This window comes from Rhinolophus ferrumequinum, chromosome 12, assembly GCF_004115265.2.
Source record: "Rhinolophus ferrumequinum isolate MPI-CBG mRhiFer1 chromosome 12, mRhiFer1_v1.p, whole genome shotgun sequence".
Classification (NCBI taxonomy): Eukaryota; Metazoa; Chordata; class Mammalia; order Chiroptera; family Rhinolophidae; genus Rhinolophus; species Rhinolophus ferrumequinum.
Window position 1 is genome coordinate 73,640,619 of NC_046295.1, and position 26,176 is coordinate 73,666,794.

At 43.7% G+C, this 26,176-nt stretch overlaps 1 protein-coding gene across 7 annotated transcripts in view; it reads right to left on the minus strand.

Moving 5' to 3' along the window:
* Window positions 1-26,176, minus strand: part of DENND1A (DENN domain containing 1A) — a 468,543-nt gene that overhangs the window by 186,896 nt on the left and 255,471 nt on the right. For all 7 annotated transcript variants that reach the window (XM_033123052.1, XM_033123054.1, XM_033123055.1 and 4 more), the window contains one exon: window positions 12,346-12,391. In XM_033123052.1, coding sequence (XP_032978943.1) covers window positions 12,346-12,391 — 46 coding nt within the window. The remainder of the gene's footprint in view (window positions 1-12,345; window positions 12,392-26,176) is intronic.

Below are 26,176 nucleotides of genomic sequence, written 5' to 3' on the forward strand. Positions count from 1 at the left end.
GCCAGTGTCATGTTTTTGTTTTGTACACACTAATACACTTCACACAACATAATTGGGTTTGAATTCTAGTCCTTGTAATTATTAGCTGTGTGATTTTGGACAAGTTACTTAACCTTTCTGTGTCCAAATTCCATCATCTGTACAACATAAGCACAGAGTTGTGAGAATTTAATAGTGGGTGTAATATATCTGGCAGTATTTCAAAAATAGTATCCGTCCAATTTGAAACGATGAAACTTGAATTTAAGAGTTTCACTGGAGGTATAAGGAGATGTTGATTCCCTAGTCCCAAAATGGTTTGGGGTTACCCTCTCATAAAACAGGGCCTCATTCCTCCCACATAACTGCCACTTGCCATCATTCATTCATCACTAAGCACAGAAAACCTGGACTCCCATCTCCACCTGCCTTTTATTTGAAATGTCAATTTTTAAAGAGTGGAGAGGTTGGAAACCCAATTTAACAAGCACACTGAAACATTGTTTATTGCCCCCATAAACATGGCTTAGTGAGAATTACGGACTTAATCAGAGTGAACTTATCTCCCGGTGCAAAGGAACACTTTAAATTTCAGAAATGGCACCTTCACTGTGAAAATCTCTTAACTTTTCAAACAAACTACAGGGGGCCTTAAACATATGGGCAGTAAAGAGGTGGCCATTACTGTGATTTGTCTTGCCCAAGAGCCCAGGAGCCCTAAAGGTTCATAACAACTTTAAGATCTAGGAAAAATATTTGGAAAATCATATGCAGGAGACATGTCTCTAAAAACACCCAAAAGGTCTGCTGAGTGGGACGTAATGTGTGTGCAGTTGCTTGGGGCTGCCCCAGAGAGAGGCCCCTGGAGTCATTAGAACACGGGCTATTCCATAAGCAGCAGCCCTGGGAGAGCACACCTCTCCTCCTGTGTGTAAGATGAAGCATTTAGCAATAGGTCACATTTGGTGACCTGCTTTGCAATAGAGAGGTGCTACCTAAATCCCAAAGGCTGTGAAATGGTTTGAGTGATTCCCCCGCCCCCCAAAAAAACTATTCCAGAGAATGGGGTCCTGTGAACCCCAACTTCCCAATTTGAAGCTTCATTAGGGCATCTCTGCATCCGTGCAGGAAAGGTTTTCATAAAGACGCCCCATTTTGCAGAGAATGTATCAGCCTGGCTGCCAGAGGCAGGAAAGGCAACAGATATAAAATTTTATTATTTCAATACCCCAGTAGCAGCCAGGGGACTTAATGAAATCACCAAGATTTACAATCTGAAATAGCTATTGCACAGACAGATATGGTTAAGGGAGCTGCGCCCTCTGACCTTTCAACCCTTTGATCCTCTCACAGCAGGTGGCCTGGAGCCCCCCTCCTGGGCATCTTCCCTCCCTTCCGACACTACTGGACCTTGATGTGCAATAAGTCTGACCCTACACAGGTGACTCTCATGCCGCTTATCACCAGCAGCTGCTGCTAATGGAATGGCCAAAATCACTTGGCCTCGGGATTCTGACTCGGAGATGACTGACGGGAGAGGAATCTGCTGTGCTCTGTCCGAACAGTGCTGAAATGATGTTCAATAATTCAGCCCCAAGTCCAGTCGTTCGGCAATGCTTAACAATGTCATTACCAAAAGCTGTCCTAGAAATGGAGCTCTGTCTCCTCTGATTTATACTTTGAGTTGGGAAAAGAAATACCTCTTAAAAATAAATCACAAATCTCAAAAAAAAAAAAAAAAAAAAAAAAAAATTCAACCCCGAAGTCCCAAATGCATCTCTCAGAACTTCCCTAAAACCATGTGCAGCAAATTTATACCAATGAAAATCAAAACAATTTTTGGAAACCTAAAATTGACTGTTTTCAGTTCCATGAAATTTCATTTAAAAAAGCCCATATGCCAAAATGTCCAAATTCTCTTATTTTTAAAAATTGGGATGACTTCCAAAATCATAGCTATCTTTTTCTTCCTTTTTGTTTCTTCTAAAGCTAAGGATGGGTAATGTGCATATGTACTTATCAAGCTTCATAATTTAACCCATTCGGCCAGTAGCAAATAGTTGCAATAAAACGCTAAAGAGGCAGGATATAAATTTATTATTACTGGATCTTTCAAAACAATTGATGCCAAGATTTAACATATTCTATTTGGTCAAAGACGTGTCCAGGAGTCCAGGCAGCCCCAGTCTGAAGCTTAAGTTTTTTGTCAGATATTTGGGTTTACACGGAGGGTAGGATTTTAGGCAGGACACACAAACCACTCTGTGGAATGTTGGTAACTTCCAACCACAAAAGAAAACTTTAGTGCCACTTGATCACACTTAGAAAAGGTCCCGAGCCAATGCCTCCGACTCTAAACAAACATAATATACTGGTCCCACTCCGTACCTGCCAAGGCCTGAGCTTAGGTCATAAGGTCTGAATTCAATGGGCAAAGGAAAAACCCACTCCTTTTGTGGCCTAACTGGCATATATCTTAAATATTCAATTTTAAATGTTTGAAATCAGCTGAGAATCAAACAATATGTAAGGAGAGGTTTATAGACTTCAATTTCAGTCAGACTTTTCTTTATGGATGATTAAGTGTAGTACAGATAGCAGTTTCTGGAGAAATGAGTTTAGCAGGAAAGAAAAGGTACGACGGTGACTACATCAGATTTTGACCACTTTGTACAGAACTGTTATTAAGCTAGCTTCTGTCTACAAAGCTAGCTTCTTCAGAGATACCGATTGGAAAGACTTTACTGATACTAATATCTACCGTTGAGTGAGGGTCTGCTAACACACATGGAACTTAGGTCATATTGTCTCTAACTGTCACCACGTTAAGGCAGGTACCCCCATTTTGCAGATGGAGGTATTAGACAGAAGCACACACACAGAAGCACAGTGACTTGGCCCAATTCACACACAGATAAATAAATGGTAGAGCAGGGATTCAAACTCGGGCTTCCTGCCCCCGAAACCCATGGTCCATCCACATTTTCCCCAACAAAAGCAAACCAAAAACAAACAAACAAAAAACCCCAAAACAATAACAGGCAGTAATTTGTGTGGAAAACGCTGGATTTCATTTTGCCTACACACTGCCGTGGAGCACTTAAGAGCCTTCGGAATCAATTATTTTGGATCATTAGGAGGAAGTTTAATTTGGTTGACAAACACCCCTACTGTGGTGACCTCACATATCAACAACAAATGCCTGACGGTCACAAACCCGGACCATGAGTCTGTGGAGCATGGTGTTAAACAGAACCACATGTGCCCGGATTCCAAGTGGGATTTGACTAGGCCAAGGGTACCGCTCTTCAATCATCGCGCGGCTGGTCTCTGAGCTCCCACGACAGCCCCGCCCCTAATCACTTGCAAGGAGTTTATGAAGTCACCAGTCCTATGTGCTGTGCTCCGTCAAAAGTGCCTTTACGCTACTGTCAACTTAGAAAAAGCCACTCACTGAAAAATACAGAGGTTGAAAAAGAGGGCAGAGTCACCCTTAGGTAGATGTCTTTTAGCTCGTTTTAAAGAAAAACGATCAGTTCTACATGCAGATAATACTGATACACATGTCCAGGAGTCCCCCCTTATTGGTGGCTTCACTTTCCCTGGTTTCAGTTACCCACGGTCAAGCATGCTCTGAGACTACTAAATGGAAAATTCCAGATATTTTGGGAGAGAGAGACCACATTCACATAATTTTTATTACAGTGTATTGTTATAATTATTGTTTTCATATTAGTTATTGTTGTTAATCTCTTACTGTGCGTATTTTATAAATTAAACTGTATCACAGGTCTGTGTGTAGGGGAAAAACATAGTCTATAGAGGGTTTAGAACTATCTATGGCTTCAGGCATCCCCTGCAGATCTTAGAACAAATCCCCTGTGTATGGGGGGGCTACTGTAAAAACTTCCATTAACTGGTACCTGACACATGGTGCACACTCAATTTTCTCATTTACTCCTCATTAAAACCTCTTATGAAATCAGGAATCTACCCATTTTATAAGCAAGGGGTCTGAGGCTCAAAGAGGCACCTTAACATTCCATCTTCAAAACCTGCCCTTCCCTCAAAGGGGCGCCACTTAGAAATTCTATGGTTCAAGTTCCACGTATACTGGTCGACTCTCATTCAATGGTCTCATTCAATTCAAGTATTGACTCTCATTCAATACTTGAGAGGCCTAAGTATTTCCAACAGGCCTCTCTTAAGGATAATGTAAGAGCAGTTTTGTACCAAGCGGTCAGACTGTGGGATAATAACCACACCTTTATCCCGCTGCTAAACTGATCCCTCCTTTAAACAGAGGTGCATGTTTAAAGTCACCTATTAACGGGGGAGCTAGCAGAATGGGAATCGAGGTTCACAGAACTCTAGAACCCAAGAGTCCGTGCCCGTCTGCTGCACAGCTTCCGCCATGCGGCGACGTCCGTATCTTAATCTGACGGGAATCTGATTAGTTCAAGTTTCTCTTAGTAACAATTTATAAACTTTTACGTGTTCTTTGAAGTCAGTTTTCACATTGCTAAACGGAACTTACACATATAATGACTAGCTAAGTGATGATAGGAAAATTGGGAAACAAAAGCATCAATGATGGTTTCACATTTTCTACTGGGATTCTCTCTCATAAATTACTCAGTTCTTCTAATCTATAACAGAGGCTTATCTCATCTCACAAGAGAACATTTCAGTCACAACAAATTAGACTGAAAATGTACTGACTGTAAGAGATACTTAAATCAGCCAGAAGTACTTGTTCCCTTTGATTACATAAATTACTACTACAATTTTAAATTATTTTATATTAACTAATTCCAACATTAGGGTAAGTGGCATTTGAGAACTGCACTCATTGTAACAGCAGATGCCACTGAGGAGAGCGCTTCCAGGAGACGGCCATCAGGCGAAGCCCAGGAGCTCCCGGAAGCCCCGCGCTGAGCAGAGGTGCCCAGTGCTCACTCTGAATGTGGGATGTGACAGAGCCTCACACGTGATGATTTTGCATGACAACAAATAACACGCTAAGGAAATTACAGCAAAACCAAACTACTGTCCAATTACCTTCTTCTTTAGATGATAAAGCAAGCACCAGGGTTTCACTGATCTAAGCTTTGCCTCTTAGTGTTATTACCAACTGCAAAGAATAATGTTCTGTACAGTATTTTTAAAAAGCTCTTCACATCCATTATATCAGCTAATTCTCACAACTCTGTGACATAGATAATATCATCTTCATTCTCCTGATCAGAGAACGGAGCCATGGAGAGGGTAAGTAACCCAGCCCCGGTCACCAGGGTACTTGAAGCTTTTCGCTGGAGGAATATGAGCTGCCAGACGCAAGCGCTCCTTTCCCCTCACCACAAACCGCAGGGCATGGCACAGAAGCCGCCCTGAGAAGGAAAATCTCGGGCAAAGGAGGGAGCCTCTCTGCCAGGCTGGGGGCAGGGCTTGGCATAATCCACGCAGCCCTACGGGAGGGTGCAGAGACCAAGCTCTGGGGGCTCAGGGCTGTGTGCACAGGATTTTACCTCTCTGAGCCCCAGCTCCCCCCATTTGTAAATCTAGGTATCTCCTACTTGGCCAGAGAGATGCTGAGAAATGCTCAAAAGTGACAAATGGTCAAGTGCCTGGCCCCGAGTTAGACACTGAGCAAGGACTCAGAAGGTGCAGCCTCATCCCAGGCCTTTCCCTTTCTTGCTAACACTCTCCTCGTGAACCTGTGACAAATTACCAGGCGGGATTCTTCATGCACAGGTTGCCTTCTTACAAAGCAGGAGCATGATTACTGAGCATTAACAAATAACCCTCCCATGGAATTCCTCGGTTCTTATGAGGACACAAGTCACCTCTGATAATGGGATATAATCACGGCGCAGGGTTCCGCACCAACCTGAGCATTAGCGAGCGTGCACTATACCTCACCACTGCCTACCTGTGGAGTCCTGCAAAGAAGCAAACGGTAAACAAGGAACACTCTTATTCATTATGAAACTGTTTAAAAACAAATATCCTCAAAACCGAGCAAAGGACTAAAGACTTTCTATGCTAGAGGAAAAATGAAAAGAAAAAACTAGTTAACATGGTGCCAACTCATTTGACAGAAACTCAGGTTCTTTGAGAGGCAAAGAGGGAAAAAGAGTTACTTTTCTTGTCTGTAAATTAATAAATCCTGTTCTTTTGCATAGAAGCCTCATATTAGACCAGGAGCCCCACTGCAGATATCGATGTCGCCTCTGGATGCCAAAGACCAAGAGGAGCTTTAACTTGGCACCTGGATGCTGTCCCTGAGTGATGGCTCGGTGGTGTTCCCAACACTTGGTGTATCTGCAAAATCAGGCTTCTGAGAGCCCGGGCTAAGCCTAGATGCAGGACGGTGACAGAGAGGGGACTGCTGTGAGCTTGGCCCTGGTCCTGGTGCACCCACCACAGGCCTCCAGAAATTGCACTGGGTCCTAGGTCTCACTCCCCTGCCCTCCTGCCTGGAACTATCACTTAGTATATAACCTAAAGGTATATCCTCAAACTGGGCGGTAGAAAGAATATCTAGTTCATAAAAACTACTTGGAAACAGAGAAGAAAAGACAAAATCCAGTAAAAGTGGTGCTTAAAACCTCAAAGAAAGTCATCACTACAAACACTTCTGCCACGGCTTGGTAGCAAGGGAACCCACTGGGAAGCTTGGGTGTGGGACGCTGACACATCTGAATTTTATATACGTGGTTGTGGTGTGTGATTACTTCAGAATTACCTTGATCTTTACAAATCTCAATTTACTTTATTAAGGCGGTTAAGCAGGTTCGCAGCATTTTATATGGAAGGACTGCTTCCAACGGCCCAGAAGGAGAAGGCCTGCCCATGTCCCTCCCCTGTTTACACACTTCAATGGCTCTCCATTGCCCTGTAAAGTTCAGACTCTTTCACAGGCTCACAAGGCCCCTGCCTGCCTGCCAGCCTCGGCTCTCCTCTCCCCCTGCTCCCCGTTCGGCCTCAGGCTCCTATCAGACCCTGAACTACTCACACTTCCTGGAAAGCTCCATGGGCTACACTGTAAGTCTTTGTAGATGCTGTTCCCTGTCCCCTGGCTGAATTCTTACTTACCTGTTAGGTTTCAGGTTAGGCATTCCTGTGTGCTGAGAAGCACAGCCCTCAAGGCAAGGTTTGGTGTCTCCCCTACCAGAGCCCATGGCACCCCGAATTCACGGCCGTTACTTTCTACTCGTCTACATCTGCTCTAGACAAAATTCTATCAGGTCTGGGATCATGTCGACGTATTCACTATTAGACTTGGAGTACGAGGCCATGCCTGGTACACAGAAGCCTCTCAAACTACGACTATAAAGGGATGTTTACTGCCTCCCTACCACAGGCCAGACGCTGGGATACGCTGGACATATACAGCACTCCCTTATCTAATCATTACCACACTCAGAGCTGGGCACCAACCGCTATTACAGATGAAGAAACTAAGATACAGAGAGAGCATGCTGCCAGCAGTCACTACAGCAGAAGCGGGGTTAGAGGGGACTGGGAGGCATTTAGCAAATCCTAGAGAAATGCCATTCCCACCCCTGAACTACGTCTTCAGCACTGAAAACCAGGAGAAAATAGGGCGGGCACAAAACAAGTTATCAGTTGAAACTCTCTTTCCCTAGAAAATGAGGCTGATGAGTATGACCCTTGGAGCCTAAAAGTCCCTGAAAAACGATTTTAAAGCCATCAACTTAACAATGTCAACAGCTTTAAGGCCACTGAGGAAACAGAAACAGCAATGGTTGCTGAATGTTTATTGAATTCTTTATGTGCCACGCAGTGCTAGGCACCCAATAACCATTATCTCTCTGGATCCTCCAATAATCCTACAGGGGACGTACAGCCATCGCCCTCATTTTACAGGTGAGAAAAAAGCTCAGAGGTCACTTACCTTGCCCAAGGTCACACGAGCAGAAGTAGGACAGCAAGAACGCAGCGCCCACATTCTAACTGCGCCCCTGGGCCTAGGTAGAGCTTTGTTTACAGGCTAACCCGAGACTCCATGTGGAACTGTGTCATTGCTACTGCCTTTCCTTCCTCCTTCCTGGCCTGTTCTGCCACCAAGAAGAGATGTCATAAAATATCCTAATGTCACTCTGAGGCCTATATACACAGCGTTGTTCGTGTGGCTTAGACAGGAAGGGCTTCATGTATCAAATAGGAGAAACACCAGCGACCAGACATGGCCGGGCACCTGCTCCCACACACAGCACAGAAGAGGGGCTGCAGAAACATCTCCCAAACTAAGCTGAGGTCGAGAGAATAAAAGGCAACAATCACGGAGTAATCGGGCCCCACTCTGGTATTTCCTAGCTGCTAGCGACCATGATCATTCTCTCCAAGAAGAAACCAGGACTGTGCCAACATGCTTGCCTATCCTGCTCACTCACCACGAGACTCCAGTTAGTGTTTGCTTAAATGAGAGAAAGACATAGAAAGGCCGAGGGGGGATCAGAATGACGGTGAGCGATAACCGTGTCACATTGGAAGGAAGGCGGTCACTTGAAGGGGATCTGCTTACCATCTAACAAATTGCAAGGGCGCCCTGTAAGAGCACGAAGACTAGAATCAGGTCTTTCCTCAAAATAACCTTTTTATCAAACAAGAACACTAGGTTATAATTTACATTCCTTTCTGTGCAACAAATTTGAATGTCATAAAAATGGTTAAAAAGTCTTCCTATGGTAGCTTTTTCTAAACTTTTATGAACATCTGCCACATTCATTTGAAGTTTAAAAAATTCTGGCACATATGCAAAGGCATAATAAGGTGCCTATAGCTTTCAAGAAAAAATAACAAGACAGTCAAAAATAAGCCTTTTGCTGAATTGCCAGTAAGAAAACTAGTACGGGAGAGGAGATGGGCCTTCCCGAGCTCCCTCCCTAAAGAGCTCTCCCCTGGCCAGGTACGAGCTCCGCCCGGGCATTACAGCGCACAAACGGCTCCTGGAAGAAATCTTGCTGGAAGCACCCCTCTCATCTGAAGGGTATGACAGAACCAGGTAAACCCAATCAGAAAGCATGACTAGAGCACTCCGAGTCTGAGCTGAACTCCACGAGAGGAGATGAGAAGACTAAATTCCAAGATTTGGTAGTTCATGGCTACCCAACGCACTCAGGAAGTGCTACTTGTTCAGAAAGGGTCTTAGCTGGCTTCAAGTGTGGGGCGACTACTATTTTTCTTTTTCTTTTAATGCTGACCACACAGGAGTTGGGCATGGCAAACCCCTCCTCTAGTTTAGCCAATCCATAGGGCTGAGACCTTATCTTGGCCTGTGCTTCCAGAACTTTGTCACTTAAAGCCTTTCAAAGTCTGGGCACAGTGCACTTGACCCATTCACCTAAGTGCCAAAGTCGTCTCTGGTTTTAGCTTCAAAATTTAAGCATGTTTTACTAATAAAGGGCCTTATTTTAAATTACTTACAATCATAAAAAAGTACTCCATCCATCTTTAAGTAAAATCATGGTGCTGGGTTCTCTGAAAACAGCGACACCTGTCGGCAGGCTCTAAGAGTGTTCTGGATTCCAGCTTTCCAAACACGCCCTCAATCCATCTTTTCAGAAAGCACCTGCCTGGTGCCCTGCTACGTGCTGAGGACACTACAGTAAATGAAGCACAGTCCTTGTTCCCAAAGGACTCCTGGCCCAAGGGATGATGGAGAGGGACAGGGAAGCAAGGGGACCCAGAGCAGGAGGCACAGTAAGTGAAAGACGATGACAAAATGGGAGGACTTCTTGGACGAGCTGGAGAAGGGTTAGCCATGCAGAGGTGCGGGCATGTCTCTGTGGTGAGGGATCGGTGAGCACATGGCTAACAAGGGGCAGTGAGAGGACAGAAGGCTTGACCGCAGCGAAAAGACAGCAGAACTCAGGGGCCGTGCAGAGGGACACGGGAAGGAGGGCTACGAAAGGGAGAGTGACTGGCGGAAGGCCACCCCCTCTGTGCAGGGGCTGTGAACGGAATTGCATATTCATCTTCAGACCCCCGGGACCCAGCAAAATGTTTGGAACATGAGAGGCCTTCCTTCTGCTCAGCAAATGAATGAATAAGGCTTTGCAAGAATCCAGGATAGCAAAGAAAAATATCAACCAAGGCAGAAAGGAAGGAACAGGGTTTTGACACACCGAGGTGTGTCAGAGCCTCGATGACTAGAAAGAAAGGAAGAGGAAGAGGAGCACCCAGCCATGCTCAGCGAGTCCCACGATGGTGCCTCTGCCGGCAGGGCTGCCATTCACAGGGATCATAATGCCGGAAGGGGAGTGAAAGAGCTGGGTGCGTGTGTGTGCATGTGTATGTGTGTGTGCACGTGTGCGTGTGTGCATGTATGTGTGTGCGTGTGCGTGCACCTGTGTGTATGTGTGTGCACATGTGCGTGTACACCTGTGTACGTATGTGTGTGTGCATGTATGTGCATGTGTGCACATGGGCACACGTGCGTGTGCATATGCGCAGCTGTGTGTGTGTCTGCATGTGTATGTGTGCACATGTGCATGTGTGCATACGCACATGTGTGCGTGTGTGTGCACATGCGCGTGTGCATGCGTAGGTCAGAGAGGCGTGCTACTGTGAGAGTTGCAGCTGAGAGGCCCTGACATTACCTTGGCAGCTGAAACAAAGCCTTGAACGCGGTGGCTGGAGGGCATGTAGAGAAGGAAAGCAGGTCAAGACTAGAAACGTGGACAATGCTGAAGGTACAGGGACGTGAAAAGGAGTCTGAAAATGCCTGTGTTAGAACAGTCTGCTAGCAGGAGGAGAGGCAGGAAAGAGCTGTGGTCTCCAACAGACCAAATGGTCTTTACATTAGTGTTTCAAACTCTACAACAATTGGCACTAAAAGCCTATTAGAAAGTATTCAATTTAAATTTTTCACACAGGAGCTTTGAATATATCCTCAAACTTGCCAAACAAAGGTAAAACACAGAAGAAATCTCTTCAATCTGATCTAAATCCACCATCCGAGAGAGTCCGTAAACTGCACTGTCTGTGCTCAGGGCTGGGTGATGACAGGGAGGAACTGCTAACAGAATGCAGGAGCCACATGGCCGTCCTGTCAAATTAGAAATTTGAGCAGATTTCTGTGGTCTATTTTGATCAAGATTCTCAATGTCAAACAAACAGGTTTTTCGATAACCAACTTGTTTCATTTTCGTAAGCACAATAGCACAGTGTGCAACAGTTAGCAGAGAAGCAGGTGGTCCTCGTCGACGTGAAATGAAGGGAACAGAAGAAGAGAAGTAGCACTCCCTTTAAGACATGCAAAGCATCATCACAGACGGATATGGCTTTAGATTTTCCTCTGAGAGCTTATCTCCTGTGCAAACAGGCCAGCCCCCCACCTCCCACCCCATTTTGCTCTAGTACAAATTTAAGCTCTCTCCTGAGGAGGGAAAAGCTTAGGGTTCACATCTACAAACCCACGGCACTTACAAAAGCACGGATAAGTCCTTTAAAAGAATTGCTATCTAATTGGTCCAGCCATGCAGAAAGCAATCTGGCGTCAGATTCATGGCTTTGACCAAGCATTTCTACATTAGGGGTTCTGTGCTAAGGAACTAAGTCAAGATGCAGATAAAACCTTATGCATAAGGATATTCATTGAAGGGTTATTTATCATAGTGAAAAATTATAAACAACCTAAGTGTCCTACAGTAATAGGAAAATGGTTAAGTTGTGATATATCCAAACAGCGAATGACAGGTAGCAAACTAAAAATTATTATTACTGAGAGTAAATAAAAACATGTAGAAATCCCCAAGCCATAATATTAAGTGACATATAAAAACATAAAATTATATTTATATAAAACACATGTCAATGATGTACATTTATACAAAATATATACTCATAGAATAAAGACTAGGGGAAAGACTAATAAAATGCTAAACAGTGGTTGAATTTACAATAGTGGTTTTGTGGATAACTTTCATCTTCCTCGTTATACCTCTATATACTTTTTACACCACATTTTCTACAATGAAAAATGTAATATTGGTATAGTGGTTTAGAATAAACATCATTTTGAAAAGCGAATCATTTCCCTTCCCTTGTTCAAACCCTGGAAGACCTTTTTCCTTCTGCCTCTTTGAACGTCACTCCCTCACCCATGAAAACTGACAATCTCCAAGGAAAGTGGAAAAACACTGGACACGAGCCCAGTGGACAGGGTCTAAGGTGAACACTCAGCTCTGTGCACCTGGGAAGAGACTGTGCCTGAGGTGCTGCTCGACGCGCTCCCCCGGGTAGAGCTGTGAATCCACAGACCGTGTCTTTTCCACGGCCACGCAGCAAAACACAACGGCAAGTCGAGAGACCTGGGGAGGAAAGGAGCCAACTTACCTCCATTAAACTTAAATGGATTCCTATGAGGTAGGGCATGGGAGCACTGTGAAGAGAAACAGACACACAGCTGCTTTAATGTCTGTTGCTTCCGACAGAAAATTACAGATGGTTCACTATTTGGAGAAAAACTGTTTTAATAAACGTATGCACAGTTACATTTCCTTTCACAACAAAAACCCTAATATGACATTTTGTTCCCAAGCCTAGAAACTTCAGAAGAATTTCAAAATGCGGGCAGTACTGGAAGCAGCATGGGTGGCAGGAAGACAGCCGACTTTGGCGTTAGTCCCTAAATAGCAGCTATGCAAATGCAACTGCACAGCCTCAGTTGTCTTATCTTTAAAATGGGATCTTGGAACTGAACTGGTAGGTTGCCATCAGAATAAGAAGAAATATACATTGAGTGATTAGTGCAGTTCCTGGTGCATATGGGAACTATTTATTATTGCCACAATTACAACAGAAAAAGCAGTTAACAAGGTTGAAATGGAGAATGATTTTTTATTTGCTGTTTCCTTCTGCCATCAAGAGATGTGATCTAACTTTCCCTCCTGATTGGACAAAGCACATGGAGAGCTACCAGCAAGCATCTCCTCCCCCACGGCACACATGCCACCCGATGACACTAAAATTCATAAAGCACCTACCAGCTACTTCTTTCACAGGGCAGCAGGTTCCCTAAGGTAGTGCCTGAGCAGAAGAGAGAACCCAACTCCAAAGGTTTTAAAACCTGGGCTTTATGGATTGTTTTTCTTTGCTTTCAGGAGTCTGTGTGCCTGTGTGTGTGCATATGTATGCACGGACCCCCACCCCCCCACAATCCTTTAGGAAGTTACTTACAACGATAAATGTGATAGGCATTGTATGAGAAACTTCGAATTCATCTTTTCTAATCCACAGAATAACCATACAAGGTAGGTATTATCTCCATTTCACAGAGGAAAAAATAGGCCCAGAGAGCTTAAAGCACTTATCTAATGCCATAAAACAAAGTAAGTGGCAAACCTAGGATTTGACCCCAAAGTTTCTTCTCTGTGCCATACTGACTTCCTAACACCGAGCCTAAAATCCCCAGGCCCACCACCCACATGACCTTTTCCTGGGGGGAGGGCAAGAGGTCAAGGAGGAGGGAGGGAGGGAGCGACTGACACCTCTTCCGTGTGTCTGTCCAGTACGTGTGATACATCCTGTGAAAGGTGCAAGAGAGCATTTTCACTTGTCTTACTAGGGAGACCACTACATGGACGGTGAGGTGCCTGACCACTGCACGTACACCTGAAGCTGAATAATACTGAATGCCAACTATAATTTAATATACACATTAGTCACAGGATGCAGAACACAGCATAGGGAATAGAGCGAACGGGATTGTAATAGAGATATGCGATGTCAGACGGGCAATAGATTGGGGGAGGGGGATTATCACTTTGTGAGGGGTGAAATGTCTAACTAGTGCATTGTTTTGTACAACTGAAATGAGGGGAGGGGCGGGGAGGGGAGGTAGGGAGAGGGGGAGAGAGAGAGAGAGAGAGAGAGAGAGAGAGAGAGAGAGAGAGAGAGAGAGAGAGAGAAAGGAGAGAAGGAGAGAAAGAAAGAAAGATTTTACGAGCCCGGAGGAAAGAGGCCTGTCTCGTGTGAGGTGACCAGCCACCTCTCCGCTGAGGCAGCTGGGGGTGTGGGAGTGGACCCACACGGGAGGCTTTTTTGGGGACAGGACTGGGGAAACAAGGAGTGGTAAGACATGAGAAAGGAGAGATTTGCTTTCAATTGAATACTAGGGATTTTAGGCTTTTATCCTAAAAGCAATGGATAAGGAATGAAGGTTTTTAAACATCAGATGTGCATTTTAAAATTGCTCAAACATTTAAAAATAAAGGCACAATTCCCTCATTACCATTCAACAAATAAAATTCTTCGAGCAAAAAATCCTTCCCCAGAATATAAACTGTCCTTCTTACTACAGATCTCAGCAGTAATATATCTTGGGAGCCTGTAAAACAGACTTGAATATTAGCAGCACAGTTTGGGAACGATTCTTCTGGAAGACTTTTGTATTTGATAATAGCCAAAGAAAGAATTATACACACAATTGCAGTGAAAGTGGAGTTGTCTTTTTTCTTTCTTCTCTTCTCTCTTTTTAAAAAAGGTATCTGCTGTGCACATTCAGCTTCTCTTCGCTTCTAGGGGCAAGGAAATGCCCTACGATATTTTTTTCCCTTAAACTGTAAACCATTAGTTTAGCTGCCAGCTACACAAATGCTCAAACTTCCCAGTGTGCCTGGCTCTGCTGTCCAAGTTTTTTCCAACGTACACTGAAATGAATGTGTTTCTAATTAAGTAGCTTCAGGAACACGACAGCTTCAATGTCAAAAATACAAAGTCTGAACCCTGGCAGGAAGTCTTAAGACTACAAATGTCTCATCTAGTGGAACCTTGCCTAATGTAATGAAAGGAAGCAGGAAGAGTGCAGAATTCCAGAAAAATGGCTACTTATTAATGTGTCCAGAGGCACAGCCTAACACACAGAAGGGAGAAAAACTCAAATCCATAGACTTCCACCAAATCTTATGAACTTCTCCAGTTGCTGCATTCGATCATACAACTGACCGATAACCCTGTTTTCATTAGCATTTCAGAATTAAAATTCCAAATAAACTAACGCACAGAAAAGGACATTCCAACAACTGTGAAAAAAGGTGAAAATAAATACCTACAGCAAAAGCCTCTGTAGAACTCAACACAGACAGACTCATCTCTGAAAAAGAAGTATCTTCTAGAATTCTAAATATGTAGGTTTTAATGCCATGCCCTTTTGTCCTGCAATAAAATCAATGATACCCTGAAAGAGAGGATAAAGGAATCTTACAGAAATAACTGCAGATGAGGAAGAGACAAAGTAGGACTCACTCTTCAGTATGGTCTGGTAGGTATTTTTTTAAGCTCAATAGTTTTCTGAAGGGTAATTATGGCCTATCGTAGAAATGTAGTTTCTTAGCCAAGTATTGTTAGGGTTGCAATAGCTCTGTATTTAGAAAATATCTAAAACACACTTGGAAATCACAGCAGCTCCCTGCTCTATATGAACGCAAATTTAGACAAATACCTTTTACGTTGTCATCATTTGCTTACAAAGCCCCAAATACTGCCCTGAATCTTCTGAAATTTTGTTCTGCGTATATATACTAATTACAAATTCCAAGTGGGAAGGGGTGGGGGTGGAGGGATAGGGGGAAGAAACCTGAAGTCTCCTTAACATCTCAGTGTAGCACATACGATGCAAATGGGTAATTCTAGGTGCGTTCTGGAAACAGTTTCTATTCTCATTATACCTAAACAGTCATTGCTGCCACTGACTCATGTTCTTTGGAAACCTCTTTGTTATGGCTTTTTATTGTAAAGAGAAATTTTTCTGGGGGAAAAACCACTCTCCTGTGATCATGTCATCTTAACAGAACTACTTCTGTTTCTGCATTTTTCTCCTCCAATGTTGGCCCACATTAACAAACATTTTTATATCTTTGAAACTAGAGTGTGCAAATATTTTATTGCTTTCTCATTGGCTACATTAACATTTCCCTTTTTTTTTTTACTACAATCTTTGTGATTATTTCAAAGATTGTGTAATAGTCCACCAAGTACGGATGTACCATAATTTACTGAACCCTATACCTCGAGTTAGACATTTAGATGCATCTAATTTTTCACTCTAAGTCACACTGTAATGAAAATGAACGATTCTGTGTGCATGAATTCCCAAACATGGAATTACTAAGTCAAAGGGCAGGACTGTTTTTTTACATCTGTTGTTATATTTTAGCAAAGTGTTTTCTAGAAGGGCAGTACCTGCCCCAGTGGAAATCTGTCAGCGCTGTTGCAAGGATTAGAGATAATCTATTAAGTGCCCAGCACAGGAGCAGCATGTGGTGGGCTCAGTGAGTGACTGCCATCGTGTCCAAACAGGTTCTCTTTGATCCCCTGGCACGGTGGGCACCTGTGGATCCATTCTCTTCTTGCCCCCACAATGGTGTCTATTCCTGTCCCAGCTCTGATGGATACCTGGCAAACCCTGGAGAGGATGGTCGAGGCTCCACAATCAACGTGAGGTGCCTGACATGAATCATCCCTACGCATGGGCTTCTGCCTCCAAACACACCCCGTCACCTGTCTACTTACTTCACTGTCACCTGTCTATGTACTGAGTTACTTACTAGGGTTGCTTATCACTTTCTTTGGAGGGTAACCTTTACTTTTGATTTTATGGACCACCAAGACGGCAAAAACTACCAAGGATACTATGACTCATTACTTTTTTATCACATAGAATGACAAATTTTAAGGGCCATTTAACCATTCGTGGGCATACATTAAAAGGAAAATATAGCAAAATTAATTGTTTAAGCTGTTCCTAAAGAAGCCCTTCACGTTCAGCGTCTGACTCACCTGAACCATCGTTTTTGACTGAGTCCTCAATGTCCACCTTTTCCCAAGGGCATCTCAGTAACAAAAAATAACAAAACTTCATGAACTAGGTGCTATCTTCCTTTATTAGGTCCCAGAAAGAATTTATTTGTTGCTTCTCAAGAAAATATGAATGCACATAACGGTTTCACTAACAGTAAACACACACCACGCTTCTCCGCTCTGGAGCCTGGCGGCACTCACCGCGACTTTCCATTTCAGAGCAGCGTCTGAGTGCGATTTTGAAGACATTTTAAATGGCAATTTGAGACACACTTACAGAAGCAACAATGTTCGTAATTAAATCAAAGCTGATAATATTAACAGCTATATCCGACTGTGTCACAAGTGCCCTATGGCCGATGGCGACTGTGGGATGCCATCGTCCATCTCTGAAGAGCAGAACAGGGAGTATCTATACGTGGCCTTTGTTCTCTGGGAATGACTGTACTTTCTGATTTAGTCAGTTACCTCTTGGAAGAGTTAAAGCTAGTCTTTCTTCCTTCTTCCTTCTGTTGCTGGTGTCAAGGCAGTGACAATATGATGGCTGTCACCTGAAATGTGAATCCTCTTAAAGGGGTAAGAAATTAGCAATTATGGAGCTCAGAAAGGTAAAGTAACTTGCCCAAGGTCACACAGCTAGTAAAGAGTAAAGCCGTATATTCAAACTCAGGGCTGCTGGACTAAAAGCGCAGGCTGTGTCCACACCACCCCACAGCGTGTACGCAGCACTTCAGGCAACGGAAAGGAGTGCTGGTGTACGAAGGGGGCTTTTCACCCAAACTCCAGGCCTGAGGCAGACTACCTCTCTTCCCGGTATGTCCTACAGCAGGAGCTCATTCCGAGCAATGAACAGGCATGAATATGGATACTGCAGACTTAATGGCCCTGTAGTCCCTGTTCATTATTACTGCACTTTCACAATTTGTTTAATTCCTTTCCCCCAGATAACTAGAGCCCTCTTAATTATGTTCCCCTGAGGTGAGCAGCGACTAATTGGAAAAGAGTCAGGTGAAATAAAAGAACACTGGCTGCTCAAATATATAAAATATAGCTTCCTGAGACAAAGCGGAAGGGGAACGGAGGGGGACAGTGGGTAGGGTGGGAAGGGTCCCAACCCCAGGTGAGCAACACCTCTTTCACCTTTGAAAGGAACTAGTCTGGAGCTTGGAAGACCCACTGTTTTTCTTTCCTTTTTGCCATATACATGCATAGTTAGCTTTACAATTTATACATCAGAGTACCCATCTCACCTCTCAGAGGCACACCACCTTCTTAACCAAATACCCTGATGGGCAAAGGAAATCCCACAAGTTTCCTCAGTTCGCCATTTTTAAAAGAAAGGAGAACTCTGGAAGAGGTCTCATTCGTCTGAGCTTTTCTTTTTTTTTTTGAAAAACAAAAGTGTAAACACAGCTTGTCCCAGAGTTTTAAATTCTGCTCTGAAATAACGAGGCCTCGGCATTGTTAGAGGGGTTAAAGAACAAAAGAATGGGAGAAAGAACAAGAACAAAGACCAGACAACTCATCTTGTTGGAGAACACAAATAATCGCGGTTTTGGTCTTACTGAGAACGACTGGACAGACGGTCTACAGGCCGACATGACGGCCACGCTGTACAGGAAGCCGGTAGGAGCGACCACCATTCCCTGCACATTTGACACGAGCCAGCGAGGCTGAGGGCCTGACTGGCATCTTCTCACTGGATCCTCATGACAACAGTGGGTGGGTCCTATAACTAACTATCACCATTTGATAGATGAAAAAATGAAGGTTGGAAAGCTAAACAACTCATTCAGGCCCCACGGCTAGTGAACAGCAGAACTGAGACGAGAGCCATGTCCATTACAGTCCCTCATGCTGAGATCAAGCAAGCTTACTGTTTCCCACACCAGCACGTGCATGGCCGTAGAAGGAGGGCGCATTTTCTTGAACCTGCTCCCTGAGGGCCGGCCAACAGCTGTGCCAGTCCCAAGCCTCTCCACACTGTCTGAACCACCCTGCACCACAGGAAACCTCTCGTTCCAAACATGCTTGGGCTCTCGGAGGGACTCAGACCCCTCGTCCCATAAGTCCAACTGTCCCTATGCAGCCTGTCGGGCACCCGGGTGGTTGCTGACACCTCTCTTTTGAGAGGCTTTCGTCTGGGCTGCCCACTGGGCATAAGCCACATGTTAATATAAATGGTTATTCTAGACTGTCTGTCCCAGGGGAACCAAACTGTGTCCTATTTCCCAGAGTCTACAGTAGTGCCCCGTCTGGAGCAGGAAGAAAATGGACAGTGGGGCAGCTATGTACCGAGCGCTCACCTAACACCATGGGCTGGGTGGGAGGCTTTAGTTACCTTATCTCATTTACTCCGCGAGTAAGCCAATGTATACTATCCACTTTACAGATGAGAAAAGGGATTCTCGGAAACTTGCCCATGCTCAGTTAATGGTGATTCCAGCCCAAATCCTTCTACTTCAAAGTCTCTTATGCTATTCTTACTTAATACTAACGTCTTCCGACCATTATGTTACACTTAAGAGAAAACTGGTTATTTGAAACTGATAGCTGAAGAATAAAATAGCAAGTGGACACTTCAAGGCTAGAATAAAACTACATTTGCCTTACTAGCTTAAATGGATTGATAACTTTTTTTTGTTCTAAACAGGATTGAAGGCAGTATATGTGAGTATGTTCGATACAGCGGTAAAAGTAGGAAAGAAATAGGAGCAAAGAAAAAAACGCAAACTGGGGTAAGGTGAGTAAGCTGTGAGGGTTTGCACATCTGTTGGGGTGGCCACAGATTTGTCTCTGAGCACTCCAGCTGCCAACCCAACGAGGGAAACAGGATTGTAACGTGACTCATGGTGTCTGTCTGTAGAAAAAAATAAAATAGTCACTTGGGAGCTTGACTTTAAAAGGGCAATCAGGGAGGGGAAAGAAAAAATTAACATCTTAGGATGCATGTATTACATGCTCAGTGTTTTCTATATGATGGTCAATCGACAAATCTTACTATGGGTCCAGCACCACTGTTGGGCTGCGGATAGAGGAGAGAAAAACGAGTTGTGGACCCTGCCTATGTGGAGTTTACAGTTACCAGCAGACATCAAATAAGCATATTACTGCATGTGTGTAAACTGCTGCGCGGAGACTTACAGGGTGCTGGGGGCAGATCTAAGATCACCTCCTTTCATCCTTGGAGCAAACTTGAAAGGCTGATCTCCATAATTTACAGAGGAACCTACAGCTCAAAGAGGTTAAGTGACTCGACAAAGGTCACAGCTGGTGAGAGGCAGAAAATATGGCTTGAAAAGTAGAAGGGGTATGAATGCCATGAGTTAATCAAGGTTTACTTAGGGGAAAAGGTATTTAACTTCCTGCCTGGTCTCCTGCCAGCCCTCCCTGATTTATGAGCAAGAGCAGAGGGTGAGGATCCATGAGAGGACCGGAGCAATTCTAGACTGGAGAGGAGGCAGCAACTGCCTAGTTTCCCTGCAATGGCAGCAGCCAAACCACAGGGCACACCACAGTGGAGGAGCTCAGTGGGTGCGGAGCTGGGCACAGGACATGGATTGCTAATTCGAGACACGTGTGTATCACTGGAGCTGATGGGTGGGGGGGAGGATAGTGCCCTTCTGGTGCGGCCCTGTGGCTTCCTAGAGCAACCTTGCGGGTTGGGGGAGATGCCTTCTAGAGCTCGAAGCCACTGAACCCAACCAAACAAACACTTGAGTTACGGAGATAATGCCTGGAAGAAAACCTGGAAAGGTCAACATCAAAGCCTGGAGTAGTCCGCCCTTTTGAGCCTCCTCAGTCTAGCGGAAGGAGACAGACTTGGAAAACATCAGGAAGGGCTCCATGGCCGAGACCAGTGCAGCAGGAGAAGTTAATCACAGAGGAAAGGTCAGGAGACGGGGCTCTCTATTGCCCCAGAGAGTTCAATGAGAACCATAACAGCTAAAGCCAGCTGCAAAGGGGAAGTCTCAGGTTGTCGGCCCCCAGCAGCCCAGGAGACCCTTGTAGAAATGCAGGAAGGAATGAGGCACAAAAGAAATGAGGAGCGAAAAAGAGAGAGAGGTGTACGGAAAAATAAATCAAGAGGAAGTAACAAAAACAAAAAAGAACGTAAAAGTTGAAAATGCAACTGGTAACAGTAGGAAAAGGTTTTCTTTCTGTTTTTCTAGGACTAAGGTATGTCACATGCCAAGATGCACAGCATCCAATTTCCTTCTTAGCCTAGTCTCTCAGTCTTTCACACGTTTGAGGGGAAGACAAACCCATGCTTGTTGACAGATCACTCCAAGCCTAGCACTGGCTGGTGCTTCGTTCTTCCCCCTGGTGCCCAAACGGAGAGAGGCAGGGATACTACAACAATGCTGACACAAGGTAACGTCTTCCACTGCTGAAGCGTCTGAAAAGGTGGCATTATGGTCTGTGGCTCCTGCTCTATTGGTGACCAGGAACATATCTAGGGTGTCTTTGCTGCAGAGACCACTACACTGTACCTTAGAAGTTCCAGAGCTTTCTAAGTGCTGGGTTTAAGACAGGCTCCATGTCAGGGAGGAGTGAGAAATTGTATCCAGAATGCGTCACTAGAAATGGAAAACCAGGCCCAAGCTTGGTCACAGAAGCAGAGGTCAGAGCCAGCTATGTCCCATGGAGGCTAGACAGAAACAGGGCCCTGAGAGACAGGCTGCTGCCCCTGCCACCTTGGGGGCTCGGCAGGGGCACCATAAGGGCAGTCCCGATGCTCAGATGAGCTGTAGCACCGACAAGATAGGGGGCCAGGGGATGAGGCTGCCCGCAGGTGGGCGAGCGGCAAACCTTCCCCCGCACAGGAAGGGTCATTCCCGTGGAAAAGAGACACTGTCTTCCCTAAGCCTGCACGTCTCAGCGCCATAGCGGGAATATCGCTGGTGAGGCTGGGTGAGAGCTGTCCATTGTACCCCTGGCATCTGGGCTGACTGTCAGGGGCACCTCGGAGGGAACCAGGTTAAGGGTCTGAGGCCAACCATCTACACAGAAGCCTCATTTTGGTACAACATTTGCTTTTTGCTATATATATTGTTAGAAAATTTAAAAATGTGTGTTTTTAATAATAAGGATGAAACAGCCTTTACAATAATAAAGAATGTAGTAAAAATCTAATCGATCTGGAATTGGATGTTGGTGATGTCTGTACAACCTCGAGAATATCCTAAAAACCACTGAATTGTACACTTTTAAAAGGGTGAATTTTATGGTATATAAATTACATTTCCATTTTAAAAAATCAAGTGGAGAACTCGAAAAGGCACGTTTCCTAGAGAACCTATAATATCGAATTCGAATCTATAGTACAGAATTTGCAAAGAGTCTAGTCGCTTTTCTTTCCTATTTTTCCACCAGGGAGATAAATGGTTTACTCAGAAATTGTCCAAAGCTTCCTGCAAAGGCTCTTGGCATTTTCAGCTTTGGGTGCTGCTGAAGGAAAGGACAGTGCATCTCAAAGTAGGGCTCAGTGACTATCGTCATCTAACTTCTTTTTCATTGCCTACTTAATGCCAGGCTCTTTATGGAGAACTGTGTTTAGCTGTATTCTGTGGATGAGGAAACAGAAGCTCAGAGAGGTGATGTTGTTACCCAGCCAAAGACATACCGTGTTTCCCCAAAAATAAGGCCTGGCCGGACCATCAGCTCTAATGCGACTTTTGGAGCAAAAATTAATATAAGACCTGGTATTATACTATTATTATTATATCATATCATATCACATCATTATCATATTATATTATATTATATAAGACCAGATCTTATATTAATTTTTGCTCCAAAAGACACATTACAGCTGATGGTCCAGCTAGGTCTTATTTTCGGTATATTCAGTAGGACCAAAGCCAAGACTTGGACCCAGAACTTTGACTTCCAAGCCTGAACTCTTTTCTACAATCAGGCTCCCTGTTCAAAACTCAGGGTCAAGTTCAGCCAAATCTTACTAAGGGATTTGCCTAGAAATCTACTTCCCTTTACCATGGACTTCCCTTAGTTCAACCACAGCACATTGTTTATGCACTTCCTACCCATCAGGCCCAGCACAGACACAACTTCCCTTCCTCTTCTATCTGAAACTGAAACGCTTCTCCTTATACTCTCCCACCTCTCAGATGAGCTCCTTGTTACAGCAGTTCCAGCCCTGAGCATTGGACCTGTCTTGATCCCTTGCTACTTCTTAGCTTTAAAAAAAATCTCTGTTCTCCCACTCTTACCCGGACACCTGAGTTCTTTAGTGAAATAGTGTTTTCTCAGATCCAGAACCATCTATAAGCTTCTACCTTCCTATGCCCAACGCCAGGGACATGATAGCACTCAAATACTTGCTGCAAAATGGAAATGACACACAGTTTTTGCTTACTTGTTGGAATTCAATCTTTAACAAAACCGACATAGCCCAGAGTTCAGCACCGATATGAGAATTTCAGCCATACCTGTCTATCTAATCTACTTCCATCCTACCTTGGTGTTGAAATTTCAACTGGATTTTGCTGGATCATTTGTGTATATATACATTTATACACATTAATGCATATATAGTCATTAAAAACATAAAAATAGTATCTACTACCTATGGAGCACATTTTGTGTCAGTAATAATTACTACTCCTGTTTGACAGAAGAGAAAGTAGGCTCAGTGACCTCAAAGCTAGTAAATGGGGAAAACAGAACCAAAGCCAGGTTTTCTTGTTTCCACCACACCACACTTCATTGATTTTTATTTCTGCCACTAAGAATATCAACAATCTCACTTACTTTAGCATCAATTTATTTCCTATGGAAAACTGCATGGCATCAATGAAGATAAAGATGAGAATGAAACCAGCTCTGATATCCAGATGTCACTTTACAGCTGTGTCTAGACTGATGCCGTCACCCACATGGATGGTGCACCCTGATATCAGGCATATTTCAGCCTGTTTGCTAAAAGTCCTAGATGAAACAGATGCTGCAGCATGGTGGTGGTGGTGGTGGTGGGTGGTGGTGGGGAGTGGGTGGGGGGTTCAGGACCCTACATGCAGTGCAGATAAAGAACCTAGAACCTGTATCTCTCACAGAGAATCGGAGCATGCCCAATGAGTGGAAGAAAGGCTTCCAGTCACCTAGAAATGAATGTCATAAATACAATACATTTTACAAAGACAAATGCAAAATCCAAACCTTAATTGTACACATTTGATTTCACTTTTCAGTTCAACCATGCCCTCAGAGAGCACCAAGAGTTAGCTACTGACTTGGCTCTGGACTGGCTAGTCTTTGCAGGGACACATGAACTCATCCTGATCTGATTTGGAAATATTTTATCGCAAAGTGTCCCAAATAACCCAAAAGTACAGTTCAGTTTGAGAACTGACTTGTGGTCCTTATTTAGGGCTGCTTCTGAATAAATAAGGGAGAGAAAGGAATTTACATGCGAAATGCCATATGGCTTCTGCTGGGACCTTTTATTAGCAGCATTTAATTAGCAGAGTGCCTGGTACATAGTAAGTGCTCTATAAATATTTGCTGAATGAATGAATAATTAATCAATGATAACATAAGTTTACAATTAGCAAGTCATCAAGAAGCCTACATGAAGAATTTTTTCACAAAATCTTGGTGATGGGTACAACTTATCCTCTAACACTTTGGAGGATATTAGTAAGGAGAGCTTTCATATCAGATGGCCTTGGATTTCAAGTATAGGCTCTACCATTTCTGAGCTGTGTCACAGTGGGTGAGTCACTAAACCTCTCTGAGCATCAATTTCCTAATCTATACAATAGAGCTAATAATATTTGCCTTATGGCTTCATTTTGAAGATTTTGCAATAATGTTTATAAAGAGCTTGACACAAACATACACTGTACTCAATAGATGGTGATTATTATAATGGAAGGGAATGCTGATTCTCATCAGCAAGTCAATCCTTTTGTCCCAGAAAAGGGAAAGCTCTGCCAACACTGGCCAAGGTCGGGGCTGCCATCAGCCAAGGTAGGGAACATTCTCATTTTCACTTTCAAAGTCAAGAGAATGGCACAAATCTAAAGTAGAAAGGAACCAGCAGCACATGTTTTTAAATATTCATAAGGGCTGGAAATGTCTTACTCCTTTCGTTTTTTCAGCCATCTGCTTTTGTTTCTTTTCTTTTCATTCTTATGCCACAGCTGCAAATGAAAACAACCATACAATAACTCAAGTTAAATAAAAAAAAAAATCAAAATAAAAACAATCTGAGGGGTAAAAAGAGAAGACGAATTATAAAGTTTTTCCCTTAGCTCACAGGCTACAGAAGGAAGAATAATGTTTGATGTGAGTTAAACCTTCTGGAAACCAAAATCCATGTCTCGTATGTAACAACCACGATAAAAACAACTACCATTTACTAAATGGCTCCTATGTGCTACCTGACGACCAATATTCCAATTCTTAAAGCCACCCTTCAGAGTAGGTAAACCCATTTTACAGAAAAAGTAACTGCAGATCAGGAAGGTAAAATAAATTTTTAAATGATTACATAGCTAATAAGAGATGAAACTGAAATTTGAGCCCAGGTCTGTCTAAAACCAAAGGCTAGGAACTTTCTCTACCACCCTTTTCAAAAATGGGAAGGGACTTGAAAAAATTAAGTTGGGAAATATTTAGGGCAGACCATTTGTATTAAACTGACTTATTCAGATAATTAAAATCTGTGAGTATAGCTCTAATTAAAGTTAACTCAGATAATTGGTTGTTGTATTTGTGAATGTGCAATTAGAGTCTTGTACATAATTGTGGGGTTTTCAGCATCATCCTTTCCATTTATTCATTGCCTCCCAGAGCTTTGTGCTACTGGCCTCTGTTCTACCAAAGGCTGCATTATAGCTCTTAGAGTCACCGAGCCCAAGGACCATGACCTGTGGTACCAATAGCGGGATCTGGGCCCAGCCCCATTTACCATGTCTTTGGCCAGAAGTTAGCGAACACCTCATCTTCAAGTACAATGTAAAAAGCTCTTAGAGCCTACGCTACACTGTTGTCCTGAAAACTCCTAGCAGCATGTACCTGAAGAAAAACTGGCAGCAGTGGTCCTCATGTGTTAATTACACTTGTGAAGTCTATTATGCATAGAAAGGGCACCTGCTGGCAGTGAAAATGACTAGAATCTACCCTTCCTGTGCAGTGAGTAAATGGAGAGTTCATTTCTACAGGAGATAATAGTTTTCAGATTCCATTTCGTGTATCCCCTGCATGGGGATGTACTTAACATTTAAATCATCTGCAGAGGAACAAACCTCCTTCGAATTTACATGTTTCAGGCTCCTAGCACTTTACTTAAAATGCTAGTTATCCCTGCTGGCTCTTACCACCAAGGACCAAACTCCACGTG